At 50.6% G+C, this 16,057-nt stretch overlaps 1 protein-coding gene across 5 annotated transcripts in view; it reads right to left on the bottom strand.

The window, feature by feature from the left end:
• LRCH1 (leucine rich repeats and calponin homology domain containing 1) overlaps positions 1-3,108 on the bottom strand; it is a 217,300-nt gene extending 214,192 nt beyond the window's left edge. For 2 of the 5 annotated variants that reach the window (XM_059727981.1, XM_059728013.1), the window contains exon 1: positions 2,721-3,106. In XM_059727981.1, the coding sequence (XP_059583964.1) occupies positions 2,721-3,006 (286 nt within the window). In that variant the 5' untranslated portion in view covers positions 3,007-3,106. Of the gene's footprint in view, positions 1-2,720 lie in introns of all 5 variants that reach the window. The other 3 variants (XM_059728090.1, XM_059728068.1, XM_019500468.2) reach the window with 3 other exon arrangements.
• Between the last annotated feature and the right edge of the window lie 12,949 nt (positions 3,109-16,057).

The raw sequence follows: 16,057 nt of genomic DNA, 5'->3' as shown, positions 1-16,057 counted from the left end.
ATATCCTCCAACTGTTTATATATTCTGCTTATGTAATGCAACAAGTGAAAATATGACAAACCTTCCAGAAACACATCAATATATAACATAACTCATGGGACAGGCTGTTTACATTAATGGGTTGCAGGGTGGTGTTATAAGACAATAAACATCTGCTTTAAAGTTTTAAATACATCTCCCCCCCTATTAGAGAAACTAATCATAACATGGCAGTTTGTGCTACTAAGACATGGACTGCTGCTGCAATCCTCATTGGACATGAAGTAAAAACAGGTTATTTTCTGAGAAGGTCACCTTCCCAAGAGTGCCTACACTGCAATCCCCCCATGTTTGGACCATTTAGAATCATAGAAAAATAGGGCTGGAAGGGACCTCAGGAGGTCATCTAGTCCAAACCCCTGCTCAAAGCACAATCATCCTCAATTATACCACCCCAGCCAAGGCTTTGTCTACCCAGGTCTTAAAAACCTCTAAGGATGGAGATTCCACAACCTCTCTGGGTAACCTGTTCCAGTGTTTTATGACCCTGCTAAACTTTCCTTGCTGCAACTTGGAGACCATTACTCCTTGTTCTGTCATCTGCCACCACTGAGAACAGTCTAGCTCCATCCTCTTTGGAACCACCCTTCAGGTAGTTGAAAGCTGCTATTAAATCCTCCCTCATTCTTGGGCATTTGAATACATGTTTGCACCACAACACCGGGCACTTTTAAAAGCACCCAGAGCTGTGGCATATGCATTTGTATAAAAAGCGAAATGGGCATCAGTGCAGAAAAAATGGCAGTGGGGCGCTTTTGAACTAAAACACGTAGGTGCTTTAGTTCAAAAGTGCACCACCACCATTTTCTCAGCGCTGACGCGCATTTTGCCATTTGTACAAATGCATACGACGCAGCGCCAGAGATCCAGCATGTCAGAGCAGACAAATGTATGTCTATAAATGCCCAGTAAAGCCCAGTTCTCTCAGCCTCTCCTCATAAGCCACGTTCCCCAGCCTCCTAACCATTTTTGTTGCCCTCCACTAGATTGTTTCCCATTTGTCTACATCCTTTCTGTAGTAGGGGGTCTAAAACTGGACACAGTACTCCAGATGCGTCTTCACCAGTGCCACATAGAGGAGAATAATCACTTCCCTTGATCTGCTGATAATGCTGCCTACTAATGCTGCCCAGTGTGCTGTCAGCCTTTGCATTTGTCTCCAGGAGATTGTTTTTTATGAAAATCCTTCAAATGAGCACATAACTCTCTAAAAAGGAGTCTCTAACAAGCACGTGCATGCATATGAATTAAGCATAAATGTAAAACTGCACCCAACAGCTGTGTATTGATACAGGTGTCTGTGGTTAATTACCAATCAAATGCCAGTTTTCAAGGTACACATTTCATTTATCACCATAAAAGCAAGGCCAACAGCTTAACAACAAATATAAAAACATTCTTGTAAATTGCAAATGAAAAAAAATGCTGCGAGAATGGAAAGTTTAAAAGGATGGAAAGTTTAATTTTAAATGATGGACATAAACTTTCATTAGGCTCCAGGAAACATCAAGCTAACTCTCTTCCAGTCAAATTATGCCACCAAGGTTCCTTGCCCTCAGTGTGATGGGACACTAGCCCGGATGGCCAGTTTGGCTCAACGTGACATGGTGGCTCATGTTTCTATATATGTTTCCTTTACATTTTGTGTACCTCAGAGATACAAAATGCTCTTGAAGCCCTGACACCAATCCCTGGGAAAGTACTTGAGCACCAACAAGCCTCACAGGCAAAACGGAAAGAAGCCTGCACTGGATATAAAAGCAGGGAACTCCATCGCCACCAGGACAACCGGGGACCCTGCCTGCCGCAGGCGTGCATGCAACACTGGGCGAGCCTGTGCACCTCTATGGCAGGCATGTGAGGGCCCCTGTGTCCTTGCGCAAGCAATTCAGGTAGCATGGCAGCATGCAAGCATCCCCTGCTGAGATGTTCCCCCCTCCAGCCTTGGTACCCACAGATGCCAGTGTGCGACATGGTTTGATCCCCTACAGGACACAAAACATCTCCTGCCTCAGGCCAGGGGCTGGACTAGATCAGTGGTTCTCAACCTTTTTTGTACTGGGACCCATTTGTAACACTGATGGTCAGTCCTAAACCAGTGCCCCTCACTCCTGGCCTGCTGCTCCCCAACCCCCAGCATGTGGGACAGGGGGGGATGTGTGCTGTGTGGAGCAGGGGGGGATGTGTGCATGTGTGGGGGGAGCAGGGGGAGCCCCAAGCAGCCCTTGCAAGCTAGAGCTCTTCCAGCCTGCAAGGGGAAAGCCAGGGATTCCCCCATTTTCATCCTTTAAAGAAGAATCCATTTTTAAAGTCTGTCCCACACTTTCATACATTCTTGCCACCCACTTTGGGGTCACACCCGACGGACTGAGAAAGGCTGGACAAGAGGGACCTCTGCCGGGAGATGCCTTCCAGCCCAGCTTCTCCAGGATTTCCCTGACACCTGCAGGGGCGGAGGAGGCGTGTCCCCCACCCCCCAGCCCAGGGAAGGCAATACGGAGAGTCCAGAGGAGCTATGGGGGACGCACCCCGCCTTGGGTGGGCGTGGCCGCGGGGGGCAGGGCCAAGGTGGCCGTTGGGGGGGCAGGGCGGGGGCTCCGAACTGCAGTTGAGGGGCGCGGCCGGGGCGTGGCCAACCGCGCCCAACCAGGCCCGCCCCGCCCCGCCCCGCCCGGGCTCACCTGCGCGCACCGTGTCCGAGAGGTCGTGGCTGAGCGCGGCGGCGCTGCGCGGGAACTCCTTCAGCTTCCTGGCGCTCAGGCTGAGGCCGCCCGAGTGCGCCGCCTCTTCCAGCGCCCGCTCCAGCCCGCGGTTCAGCGGCAGGTTGAAGCCCAGGGACGCGCCGCCACCCCCGCTCGCGCCCGCGCTCCCGCCGCCGCTGCCGCCGCCGCCGTGGTGCTGCTGCGGGTGTGGGTGCAGAGACCCGGCCGCGGGGTAGGGCTGCGGCTCGCCGCCCAGCGTCGCCATCTTTCCTGCCTGCTCCGCTCGCGCGCGGGGGCCGCCAGGGACCTGGTCCCGGCTCCGCAGCCGCCGCCACCAGGAGGGAAGGAGGCGGGCGGGGGCAGCCGCAGTGCGCGTGCGCGGCCGCCGGCCTCTCCTATGGCTCCCGGCGCCCCCTGCTGGCAGCGACCCGCCCCCTCCGCACGGGCGGAGCCAGGCGCACTCAAGCAGCTGAGCCGCGGGCTCGGGGCTCGCGGAGGCGGGGGTGGGTTCTGCTGGGTTAAAAGCACTTGAATGAAGGTAGTCGAACTGCCCCCCCCCACCCCGGAAAGTCCCGTGAGTCACAGGCAGAGTGGGGAGAGGGAGGGAGGTGTTGCTGGGGCGGTAAGGGGGGTGGGTCTCACTCCTGGCGCAAAGCGATGCGCATGTGTTTGTACACCCATACACCCAACTGTAAGGACCCCCAGGTGGGTCTGCCAGCTGCTACCCCAAACTGGACTGGGAAAAGCAGGCCCCTGGGGTGGAGGGGATTGCCAGGGCAGGAGAGGTTTGAGGTGCCAACTTTGGCATCTCTAAGCAAAGCTCTGCTAGAGCCAGCTCTTGGGAGGACAAGCCCCACAGCTTCCCTGGGGCTGCAAGGATGGGGTTGATGCAGATCTCATAGGATGGGCCATTGCACGCCACTAAGCACCCCTGTATTTTGCTCAGTGGTTTCCATTGGACTAAAGCTGGGGTGTTGAACTCCTGTGGCCCCAGTAGGTGGAGGAGGAATGCAGGGCTGGAGTTCAGGCCAAAACAGGCCCAAGGACTGGCCCTACATGCCAGATCTGGCCCACAGGGCTGGTCCTGTGCAGGTACCACTTGTAACGCATACAATGGACAAACTGTGTAGGGTGCTTGCAGCACACGCTGGCCCTGGGCCTGTGCACTGTATTGCTTGCCCTGGCCCAGCATGCGGTACACAGTCCATTGGGCCAGTTATAGTACATGCTACATGCAGCTAGTGGTGCCAGTGTGGGGTACAAGCTGCATGCAGCACCTGTGCTGGAGCAATCCTGCATGCTGGACCTGGCACGTAGGGTCAGTGTATGGGCCTGATCTGGACTGGGCTTGGGTCCAGCATTCAGGGCTTGTCCAGTACTGGTGCCACATGCAGCATGCTCCCCAGACTGGCCCCACACTATGTGCAGCCTGCGCCAGACAGGCTGTAAGGGCCAGGGCCAGCATGTGCTGGGTGCATCAGCAGTACTGCAGGCTGGATGATACAGCTTTGTGACCTGGCTCCCACTCACAGGCCATATCTTGACACTAGACTAAAACACTCCTGCCCCTCAGAAGCTAAATTGTTAATGTGGCAGAACAGACAAGGACAAGGTGCAGAAGGAAGTGATCATCACAGTGACAGCACGTTTCACTAAACTGGGTTAAGGACTTTGCATTAATAAATGGCCATGTTAGTCTTTAACATATACTCTGATGTTACACCATTGCAGGGGGCAAGGCAATGGCAGCAACCTTAAGGAGAAGGTGGTTCGGTTAGACTGCTTCCCAACGACTGATGTCCTCATATGACAGAGTACTTATATAATAGGTAATGCAGGAGAACCTAGAGAATTCACCTTTCATGTGGAAGAGGGAACAGAACCTGAACATTGCATTCGTTTGGCACTCTCTTCTTTCAGAAAAGAAGCAGATCTTGTACGTAGAGATATATGTAATCAGAAACTAAGGATATTGCAAAAAAAACAGGGCAACATTCTAGATTTTGTTCCTAGGCAGCAGGGTATATGAGGGGATGTATTTACAAACTGGATAGTCTCTGGTTCACAATGGGAAAGCTATGAAATTGTTAAAGGGGCTGGATAAAAAAGAATATAATAAGGGTATCCATACTATGACTTGTAATGGCCAAATATCAGCATGCTGGATGTGATCTGGATGTATCCAAGAAGACTGGGAGTACCCAGGTAAACTCCTGCAGTGCTTGAAAGCATTTTTAATTAACAAAAACACTGTATACAGAAGGCATTTTTCAACAATTGTAAATAAGACCGTGGAAAAACAATACATCAGTATATAGCCGGAATGTACAAAATGGCTGACTCATGCAATTATCAAAGCCTACATGGAACAGACAGCAAAAGAATGAAAACTATGAAAAAATTGTGCAAAATCAAATATACAAAGCAAAGGAAAGAAATGCAAAAGATGACCTATGTTTACTAAAAATACATAACAATGATAAATATCTAGCAAATTGCATCATATGATGCAATTATGGCGAGAAAAATGTTGATATTCACAGACAAGAAAAAGGCACTATACTTGTGGAACCATGTAGTGTCTCAGGATGAGATTTTGCTTGTATATGACATTAATGCTATGTGAAAGAGCAAAAATAAATGTTTTTGAAGGTCAGATTACCACCAGAGCGTGTCTATGTGGGGAAATTAATGCACAGTAAGCTAGGAGACAAATAGCTTACTAGGGAAATAATCACTAGTCTACAGTAACTCCCTATATGGATACTCGGCATGTACACTGTAAGTGTTTCTGTGTCAAGTAGCTTACTCCATTTTCAAAGTGTAGTAAGCCACTTCAGATTCAGGCATTAGAGAGTAGCTAATATGCTGTATGTTCAACCCCAGAAAACAATATAAGCAACAAGAAAACCTAACACAAGTAGAGGGTAGGGCACTGGCAAGTGTGCCAGTCCAGGAAGCTGTCCTTAACACTTCAAAAAATAAAAGCTGCAACTGAGCAAAGCCAAATTAAAAGTACATGATGGCACAGTCATAATATCACTAAGACAAGGTAAATTATAAGCAAAATATCAAAAGCAGGCAGAAATTTCAGATGGAACTGGCAGCACAGAAGCCACTGTATTGACTCACACAAGTAAACTCATGAACCTCCTGACACTAAACCCAGGACCAACCATTCATAATACACAAACAAAACAAAAATGTATCCAGAGCAGGTTGTGTTCTGTGACATCCATGTGGCAAAGCTGCTAAAAAAGATCACCAAGGTGTATTTGAAGGACAGTGCTATCTTCCAGGCATGATATATCAGGAAACAGATTATCAATTCAGTAAATTTAGTCAGTTCAGCAGTTCAGAATCTGCTGCACAGAATACCAATTCCATTAAAAGAATACAGGGAAGGAGTAAAGCAAATAATAAAAAAGCCATAATTAAATTCACAGAGCCTTTTAGCTGAGTATGCAGCATAGCAGACATTGAGAAGGTGGGCAAACTGCATATTTCTATAGACCCAAACATTTTAAATAAAGCTCATTGAAAGTGTTCATCCTCACATTTCTACAATGTGAGGAAAATGACCTGGCTCTGAAAAAAAGCAACAACATTCCTAGTTCTTCATACCAAAAACTGATACTTCCAAATTCTCCTTGCTAATTCATCCCATTCTAAACACCCAACAGGTAGATAGATACCAATTGGCTGAGAATGCCATTTGGGATCAAATCAGCAGTGGAAGAATATCAGTGTTTAATAAGACATAGTAACAGCACTCATAGGAATCAGTGTCATCACTAATGCCATTCTGGTGTATGGACTCTGAGACAACGATGTAGGAGATATAGTAGATCATGACCATAGCTTTATCTCAATGCTGGCAACTAGAGCTGATATAAAACCAAAGATACCATTGTGGTTGACTACAATGCCATACCTTGGACTCTTGGGCTAGGGACAGAAGTTACACATAAACCAATTTAAGTGATTAGAAGCTGGTTTAAATATGTAACAGAACAGAAGTTCAGTGCACATAAACCAGTTTCAAAATGGCTGAAATTGGTTTAATATAAACCTGGTTGAATGGTTGAATGTATCATACTTCACTGATTTGGGTCAAACCGGTTTATGCAACTTCTGTCCCAGACCCCTTCCTGGTTTAAGTTAAACCAGAGTCCTTCAGCATCCCAGCAGGCTCTGCAGCCCTGGTCTGTGCTGTGCTCTTTACTCCAGAGAGCAGGCCTAGCCCTGCCCCTCTGCTGTCTAGCCTTAGCAGGTGCGGGGGCCCAGCCCTGTTAAGGCAAAGTTTGCAAGGAGGGGGTTAATTCTTCCCTCCTCCTCATCCTCCCCCACTTCCCCCACACTATAGTTAGGGTCTGCCTGGGGGCACAAGGGACGGAGGGAGGAATCGGGCAACACGTGAGGGGGGGCATGTGCCCCCCCTGAGATTGGCTGTCACTGCCACCGGGTGTCTGCAGGTGGTTGCTGATTGCCCCTGCCCACTGCTGCCAACACCGCCACAGTTGCCTGCAGTCAGTCCCCACTCGCCCCACCCTGGCTGTCAGCATCACTGCAGCCGCCTGCGGGCGCTCCCCACTTGGCCCGCCCTTGCTGCCAACATCACCACAGCCACCTGCAGCCAGTCCCTGCTTGACCCGCCCTCATTGCCAACATGTGGCCGCCTGTGGGGGGTCCCCAGTCACTGCAGCCACACCCTTGCTGTCACCGCCTGTGGATAGTTGCAATGTCCCCCCAGCCTCTGGAGGCACGAGTCGTTCATGGGAGGAATTAAACCTCTCCCTGCCCCCTTCACCTTAATGGGGCCATGCCCCCTGAGACCTAGGCAGGTGCTACGTATGGCTGCTGCGCTGGAGGGTCACAGATGGCTTAGCCCTGAGCACCGACCATAGCAGCTGTTCCTGGGACCCCAGGGGCTCCCACAGATGGGCCCTTGCACCAGAGGCAACTCTGCTACACTTATGGCACACAGGGAGGCTAAGTCCAGAGCTGAGAGCTCTCCGAGCCCAAAGTCCTGCACCAGCCTGGTGGCATCCCCTTGCAGGCCAGATCTGACCTTGGGTACTGCCGGGTGCCCATGCCCATCCATCACAGCCCGAGCCTGCAGATCCCTGGAGCAGCCCCCACTTCCTGGCTGGCCCCTGCTCTCCTCTGACTACCACCTTCCCAAGAGCCCAGCTGGGCCGGGCCACCTGCAGCACCTCCCTGGTTCTCCCCACACCACTTGAACCCTGACCCGAGTGCCCGGTGCTTGGTGCCATGGTACCACCCCCACCAAGTAAGACAAGGCATCTGTCTCCCTGTCTGTCCAAGGCAGTCGTACAGCTGGGCCAGCCCGGGCTGCAGGGATGGGGCCCTCCACAGCAGCTGCAGCTCAGTGACAAGGAAGCTGAGCCCTGTCAGTAAAAGTGGCCTGGCCCAGTGCACACGGGTGGTGGCTGGCCAGGCAACGGGCTACCTGCGCTGGCTTGGAGCCACCAGCAGGCCCAGAGCCCAGGAGCCACCTACCACAGGCTGGCTGTGGGCAACACGAGCACCCACGGCACCTCCGAGCTGACCCAGGTAGCCCGATGTCTGGCCGGTCACCACCCATGTGTGTTGAGGCAGGCTGCCCTCACTGACAGGGCTCAGCTTCCCTGTCACTGAGCTGCAGCTGCTGAGAAGGGCCTTGCCGCCGCAGCCCAGGCTGGCCTCACCGTGCAGCTGCCTCGGCTGGGGCTGAGCAGGGTGCATGAACATCTCATGCATCCTGAGGCTGGGGGCGCACAGCGACCACCCACAGGCAGCCGCGGTGGTGTCGGCAGTAAGACGGGCAGGTGAGCAGTGACCGCTGGCTGGCACCACCGATAGTGGTGATGGCGGCCAATCTCAGGGGGTGCACCGCCAATCCTGGGGTGCACATGCACACATGTGCACCCCCTGCGTGTTGCCAATGACAGGGCTGGCATAGGCTGGGGGGGTGAAGCCCTCCTCAGTGGCTGCAGCTCAGTGACAGCCACTTCCCATACCCAAGCCAGACAGCACCACAGAGAGCCCCGCTCCCTGCCCCACAGCAGCGGGGTAGGGAGGAGGAGTGGAAAGAGTCACCGTCCAGGGCCAGGCAGCACTGCACAGAGCCCCCACTTCCCACTCCGTGGTGGCAGAGAAGGAGGAGAGAAGGAAGAGGGGAAAGAGTCCCCCTCCAGCACCGCACAGAGCCACTTTCCCCACCCTCTGGCGGGCCGAAGGAAGGGGAAGAGGCCCCCACTGTGGCCAGGGAGTACTGCACAGAGCCCCTTTCCCTGCCCCAGGGGAGCAGGAGAAAAGAGGGAGAAGGAAGAGTCCCCCTCTGGGGCCAGGCAGCAGAGTCGTGCATCTGAGTTGTTCCCAGATGACAGGGAGCCACTGCAGCAAGCAGAGCTCTCCCTCTCCACCTTCTCCCTCACCATGGGGGTCTGGCCATGCCCCCATTTGGCCACGTTCCCTCTTCCCCCACCTCCTCTTCCCTCACCCTCTGAACTGTGTGTGGAGGCCAAGGTGGAGGTTTAAACCCCTGCTCAGGCATATTCAGGCTTGCCAGGGCCTGGCCACACTTCCCCCCACCCATCCCAGCTTTCCTGTGGAAGGCAAGGGTGGGGCTGCTCTAGCACCCCCAGGCTTTTGGGCTGAGCCACAGCAGGCATGTGCCTGAATTTCCAGGATGAAAAGTGGAATGTCTGTTCACTTGCAAATCGGTTCAATCTCTATAGGTTAAACTAACCTTCAAAGATTGAATCAATTCAGGCTTGCGCTTTTTCAATGTCTTTCTTTAGCCTTAACGACACTGCAAAGGCAAGGAACTGACTCTTTGAAGTTAAAGGCAATACAGCAGATGCCCTTGTGTAAAGATATTAATTCAGTTTTAAAACTCTTAGAGTCTGTAAACTGCCCAAATATTTTACAAATATTCCAGGCATGTGTAAACCCCTTCAGCAACTACTGGTCAAAGATGTAGTATGAGCATAGTCTCCTCAGGATGATGCATCTATATCAAGTATCAAGGATGTGATGATTAGTTAACTACCCCATCCTCAAACACTACACTCTAAATAAAGAGACAAGCCAAACCGCATCTTGCCAATGAAATATAGTTTGGGACATCACTCTTACAAAGAAGATAGGTAATAGCTTTAACAACAAGGTTGCTTTCACCAGTTGAAAAAAAAGATAAAACCCAGCTGAAAAAGAATGGCTTGTATTAGTGCTTACATGTGAAAAAGTTTGATCATTATCTTCAAAAGCAGGAGACCATAAGAGTAAGAAGTGGCCATATATAATGAGACAAGGTTTTTAAAAAACTACTGCTAGCAGAATTCCTGTAGTACATGCTACAGAAACATGCCTTACTAAACCTAGATGTTAATTACAAGAAAGGCATAGAGTTGTACACATTTGTTTTCTTATTCAGAGAGGCTTTACAGCCTAAGAAGATGACACCCAAACCAAACAAGGTCCTGAGTTTGACGGAAACACAGTAAATACTGTACAGAAAGGACCAACCAAGTTATATGACAATCTCAAGAAAGAACCTGAGAACAAACCATACAAAAACAAAACTATAACTACTAGCATCCGTAACAGGGTCAGGAAGATCGTAGGCACCAAGGGAAAAAAACAAGAGCCAAGGGTGAAAGATAGTATCCTGTGGAAAGGGAGTCAGATCATAACAAATAGATCAGTGCTTCTCTACCTTTTTAGATTCAAGGCATTCCTCCATAACTTTTCTCAATTTGGCAGCACCTCAGTTGCAAACCAGTGTTGTATTGTTCCAGCTTACTCTCAGTGGTTCTCAACCAGGGTGATGCCACTGCTGATTTATCTTCAGGCTGCCGTGCTGCCATTGCTACAGGTGGAACTTCCTCTGTTTCCAGGAGATGCATGCAAGGCTGGACTGGGAAGGGCTTGGCTTATTAAGTAACCATAATGCAGGCAGGAGCACCCTTTCCTGCTGCAACCATTTCCCAAGCTGGCTCGGCATGAGGCATGCCAGCATCACAGCAACAGGTGCTGCAACAACCCCATTGAAAATCACTGAGTGCAGAAACTGTCTGTGGATTACATCAGAGCAATTCTGGAATAGATGCACATATCCAGAAAGCGGGTTATGCCATATGCTAAGCTAGCAAGACCGAAGAAGACTTGGCGAGCAGTTGCAATACATGTCAGGAAGCGCAGGCCAGGCAGCAAGAAGAGACAATGAAAATATACAATATACTCAGCAGACCTTGAAGCACAGGAGGAATGGACCTTGTCACCACAAACCACAAAAACTACTGTTGACATTGCTGTAAATTGTCAAGCTTCTGGGAACTAGACCAATTGTCAAGCAAAGACAAAGCAACAAAGCATTTTAGAAGGCATATCCCAAACTACATAGTTTCTGAAACTTTATGTTCAGTTGATTTGTGCAATGGAAATTCACTACATTGTACATATTGTGTAGTGGTGAATGGGCATGTATTTCAGCAGAATAGTGGTGAATGGGCATGTATTTCAGCAGAAGAGCAAATACTTTCAATCCCTACAAAAATGGAGGCGGAGAATGGTGAAAGGCAATGGGATACAAAAATCAGACAGGCTGACGAACAACTGGCAGATACTGGAAGAGACTCTTAAGATACCACATCACTAGAAGAACCAAGTGCAAGGCAGTCTCAATTACAAGAAAGATTTTGACTTACTCCAACATCCCACCACCTGTAAAATATACCTGCAAGTAGCATCCCTGCTACCTGCAAGGTAGCAAGTATGCTACCTGCAAAAAGACTTTGTACAATAGAAAGGTATGAAAGAACAACTCTCCTCAACAGAGGAAAGTGCGAGCAAGAATTGGTCAAAACGTTAAGCTGTGCAGACAGAAGTGCAGCTCCCAGCTGCAAATTAGAACAATTTTTGCAAAGTGTTTGGAGTTTCAACATTATGCCAGACCAAACAGAAGTTCACTAGTGGTTCCAGGGGAGAGGGGAATCTAGCTGTGGGCTGGGAGCATGCAGCCAGGTTCCCATAGCAATGGCCAGGACTTTCTGCCAGTGCTCACTGTTTTCAGAATGGGGGGGGGAAAGGCAGCAGAGGGAGCTGGTTCTTCAGGCTCCACAGCTGGTGCCGAAAGGTGGGATGGGTGAATTGGAGCCTTGCGGGGGCTCCAATATACCCATTCCACCCTCTGGGTGGGGGCTGAAAAAACCCAGACTGAACTCCATCTGCTCCCTTTCCAGCTCCCATTCTAAAAACAGCAACAGGCTGGGAGCTCAGCAGACACACGTTACAGAAGATGCTACCTCAGGGATAGGCAACCCCTGGCACACGTGCCAATTAGTGGCATGTGGAGACATTTTCTTAGCACCCCAGGAGGTGTGCCAGGAAATTAAAAAAAAAAAATTAAGTTCCTGCTCTGGGCTCTCAGCCACAGGTCATAGCACCACAGCAGGCACCAGGGGGCAGAGTCAGGAGAACACAGGCAGGGGTGCTGACCCTGCCCCTATCCTTGGGCTGGGCCCTCCAGCCCAGCCCAGCCCCTGGAGGGAAGCTGCAGGTGGGCAAAGCTTGGACCCAGGCAGGTGCTATGGACAGCCACTGTGCTGAAGGCTCATGGATGGCTCAGCCCCGAGCACCGTTTGTGGCGGCTGTTCCTGGGTCCCAGGGGGGCTCCCACAGCCAGGCCCTTGCACCAGGGCCCTCTGCCCTGCTCACGCTGTGCCTAGCATACGGGGAGGCCAAGCCCATAGCCAGGAGCCCCCTGAGCCCAGCGTCTTGCCCCAGCCAAGTGGTGTCCCCTCACGGACCAGGCCCACCTCAGGTGCCACTGGACACCCCCACCTGGCCACTGTGGCCTGAGCCTGCAGAGCCCCAGGGCAGCCCCTGCTTCCTGCCCAACCCAGCTGCCACCTTCCCAAGAGCCCGGCTGGGCCAGCCCACTTGCAGCACCTCCCCCCGCGCCTGTTCCTCCCCACACCACCTGGACCCTGCCCTTAGCACCCGGCCCTGGCACTCGGTGCCCTGCCACGCCCGTCCAGGAGGGATGGTGCATCCATCTGCCTAAGCCTCAGCCAGGGCCAGAGTTCGCCTACCTGCTGGGAGCCTCCAGCACATTGACCCTCTGCAGTGCCTGCCTAGTCCCTGCCTCGCCCACCTGCAGCTTCCCTCCAGAGGCCGGGCCCTGGGCAGGAGCTGCAGAGGGCTGCTGTGCTGGAGGCTCCTGGTTGGCTCAGCCCTAAGCGCTGCCCACAGCAGCTGTTACCAGGGCCCGGGGGGGTGACTGCAGCTGGGCCCTTCCACCATGGGTGGCTTTGCCCCTCTCTCACTGTGCCCAGTGTGCAGGGAGGCTGAACTCGGAGCCAGGAGCCCCCTGAGTCCAGTGTCCTGCCCCAGCCAGGCCAAGTCCCCTTGCGGGCAGGGCAGCTGCAGCCCATCCCTGCAGAACTATGCAGGGCGGGCTGGGCCCCTCCTCAGGTACTGGGCGCCCCTGTCCACCCGCCATGGCCTGAGTCTGTGGAGCCCCAGGGCAACCCCCACTTCCCACCCAGTGCCCACTTTCTTCCAGCTGGTGCCTTCCAAAGGGCCTAGCCAGGCCGGCCCACCCGTGGCACCTCTCCTACTGTCTGCTTCTTGCCATGCTACCCAGATCGTGCCCCAAGCACTCAGCCCCAGTGCTCAGCACTCCAGTACTGCCCCTGTGCTGGCTGGGCCCTCCCTCCCAGCTCTGGGCCTGGACTCCCTCTGCTCCAGAACCACTGGGGAGGCCTGAGCATCCTGGCCTTGGTGGCTGCTGCTGGGGTGTCACTGCCTCCCTCGGCTGGACACTGCCTTGGATCAGTGGGCCCCAGCTGCAGCCGATAGCCATGGGAAGCGTGGGTGGCAAAGGACACACCATCCTCTTTTTCCTTTTTTCTGTCTTCTCTTTCTTTCTCTCTCTCCTCTTTTTCTCTCTGTCTCTGTTCTTTCTTCCTTTTCTTCTCCTTTCCCCTTTCTCTCCTTTTTCTCTCTTCTTTCTTTCTCTTCCCCCTTTTCTCTCTGCTTTTTTCTTCTTTCTCTCTTCTCTCTTTTCTTTCTTTTTTCTCTCCTCTCTTTTCCTTTCTTCTTTCTTTCCTGTCTCTTTTTTCTATCTTTTTCTCTGCCCTCATTTTTCCTTTTTTCTCTTTTCTTTCTCATTTTTCTTTCCTCTCCTCTCTTTCTCTTCTCTTCCTTCTCTCTCCTTCTTTCTATTTCTTCCTTTTTTCTCCTTTTTCTTTTTTTCCTCTTTTCTCTTTTTCTCTCTCTCTCCTCTCCTTTCTCTTTCCTTCTTTCTCTCTCTCTCTTTTCTTTCTGTTTTTCTCTTCTTTCTCTTTCTTTTTTCTCTCCCTTGTAGTAAAAAGACGTTAGCCCCCATAATTTTGCAGTAATGCTTGAGCAACAACCATATGATAGAAGTGTCTTATGACCGACCATCTTATGACCCTTTTGTGTAAAGATCAGGAGGTCTAATGTCCAAGCTGTGGTTCTTACTGCTTGCCTTGCATTTTGAAATCATCTCTGTCCAGTGCCTTAAGGTTACGTTAAGATAAGAAGTTACTAAAGTTTAACTAACTTTGTTGAAATTGCTCTTTTCTTCTGAGCATGCTGCAATTATACCTTTGAGTGCGCACGTACTAACTCTGATAAGTCACATTAACCAATAACTAGTTAAGTACAGCCTACAAGATAAGACGTCACAATTAGGAACTGGTACTGCAGCCAATAAACTTCTAGTACGTCAAGACTCTGTTGAATGTAAGCTATAAAAATGTGATTCCAGGCCGGACTTATCGTCGGCCCTGATTTGAGCTCTCTGCTCCTCGGTCGAACTGTTTGCAAACAATAAACCTAGATGGACCCAGCCTGTATGTGTGACTCTTTCCTTGAGGGTAATTGAACAAGCCTCCAGGGGAATTAAACTAGCCGTTTTGGCAACACCCTCATCACAACATGCTTAAGAAAAAAAGAATACACAAGAACAAAGGTATTATATGAAGTTTTATTTATTGTCACCAAGTTTAAATTTTTAGAAAACCTGGTATTTACTGTAAAAAAGCAACATTTATGATTATTAACTATATTAATATATAGTGTGTCCTGTCACGTGCCCCTGCCCCAGTTTTGTTTTTCTGGCATGCAGGCACTTCAGCACCTTACAAGTCAGACATTGTGGTTTTTTCAACACTCCAGCCAAAAAAGTTGTAGCAAAACCCCAGATTTTTTCTTTTGTTGTTGTATTTATTTTAAAATGCATTCCCTCCCCTTCTCCAACCATTTCTGACTTTTTCTCTCCCTCTCTTTTCTCTATAGATAAGTATAAGTAAGTTAAGATGTAGGATAAACTTTAAACATTTTTATTTTGGTAGCAAGTTTTTGGTTTTGGATATCCACTGTTTTATATTGTATAATTATTAGGTTTGTATTGATTCTTACTGTTGTATATTGTATTATTATCATTTTCGTATTGATTTTTATTGTTTCATATGGATATTGTATGGTTTAGGCCTGTGTTTGTAAGTGAACCAAAGTTATGTCAAGTTTCCATTCTATATGTCAAGCCTCCATCTTCTGTCCTCTGCCTGGGCATCCCATGTTGCAACTGTACGAGTCACGTACCCCTCCCATGTAAATTGGTTCCCCGATGAATGAGTGTGATTGGGAATGATTGAAATACAATGGTAGCAGGCCTCTACTGAATGGCCTGTAATGACTGAGCCATCACCTTGCATTGATTCACCCAGGAACCATGGACCTCACCCAGGAACAGAGACAAGACCAGCATTTGAAAGACAAAGGACCCTGCAAAACCAGCAACTCTCACCATTACAGACACCAGAAACTGCACATCCCTGCATGGAGCACACATGCTCAGTACACCAGGGGCTGACCCTTGTCTGGGCATGCCTCCTGTCACTAGGGTCACACAAGGTCTGCCCCTATAAAAAGGGGCAGTGAAGACAGACCCAGTGGGAACGCCATTTCCATCTGGACCAGCACCATGCCACACCACCTATCCACCCAGAGGCCCTGCCGGTGACCCCAATCTGGACAACACCTACTGGACAAGGACCCCTTCCAGCCTGGATAGGTAGATATTACCTGCATACCTCCTCCTACAATTTGGACTCACTCTCTCTCTCTCTCTCTCTCTCTCTCCTCCTGGACTTCAGTGGACTTCAGCCCCTGCACCAAGCCTCTTTAACCCCTGCTGCCATTGTGTGTGTGTGGGTGGGTGGGTGCAAGGGAACCAATTTGGTATTGTGCCACCGTCTCCCCTGTTCAATAAAACCTGT

This window comes from Alligator mississippiensis, chromosome 1, assembly GCF_030867095.1.
Source record: "Alligator mississippiensis isolate rAllMis1 chromosome 1, rAllMis1, whole genome shotgun sequence".
In the NCBI taxonomy this organism is placed as follows: Eukaryota; Metazoa; Chordata; order Crocodylia; family Alligatoridae; genus Alligator; species Alligator mississippiensis.
The sequence above is the reverse complement of the archived record's forward strand: the minus strand, read 5'-3'. Positions and strand labels throughout refer to the sequence as shown.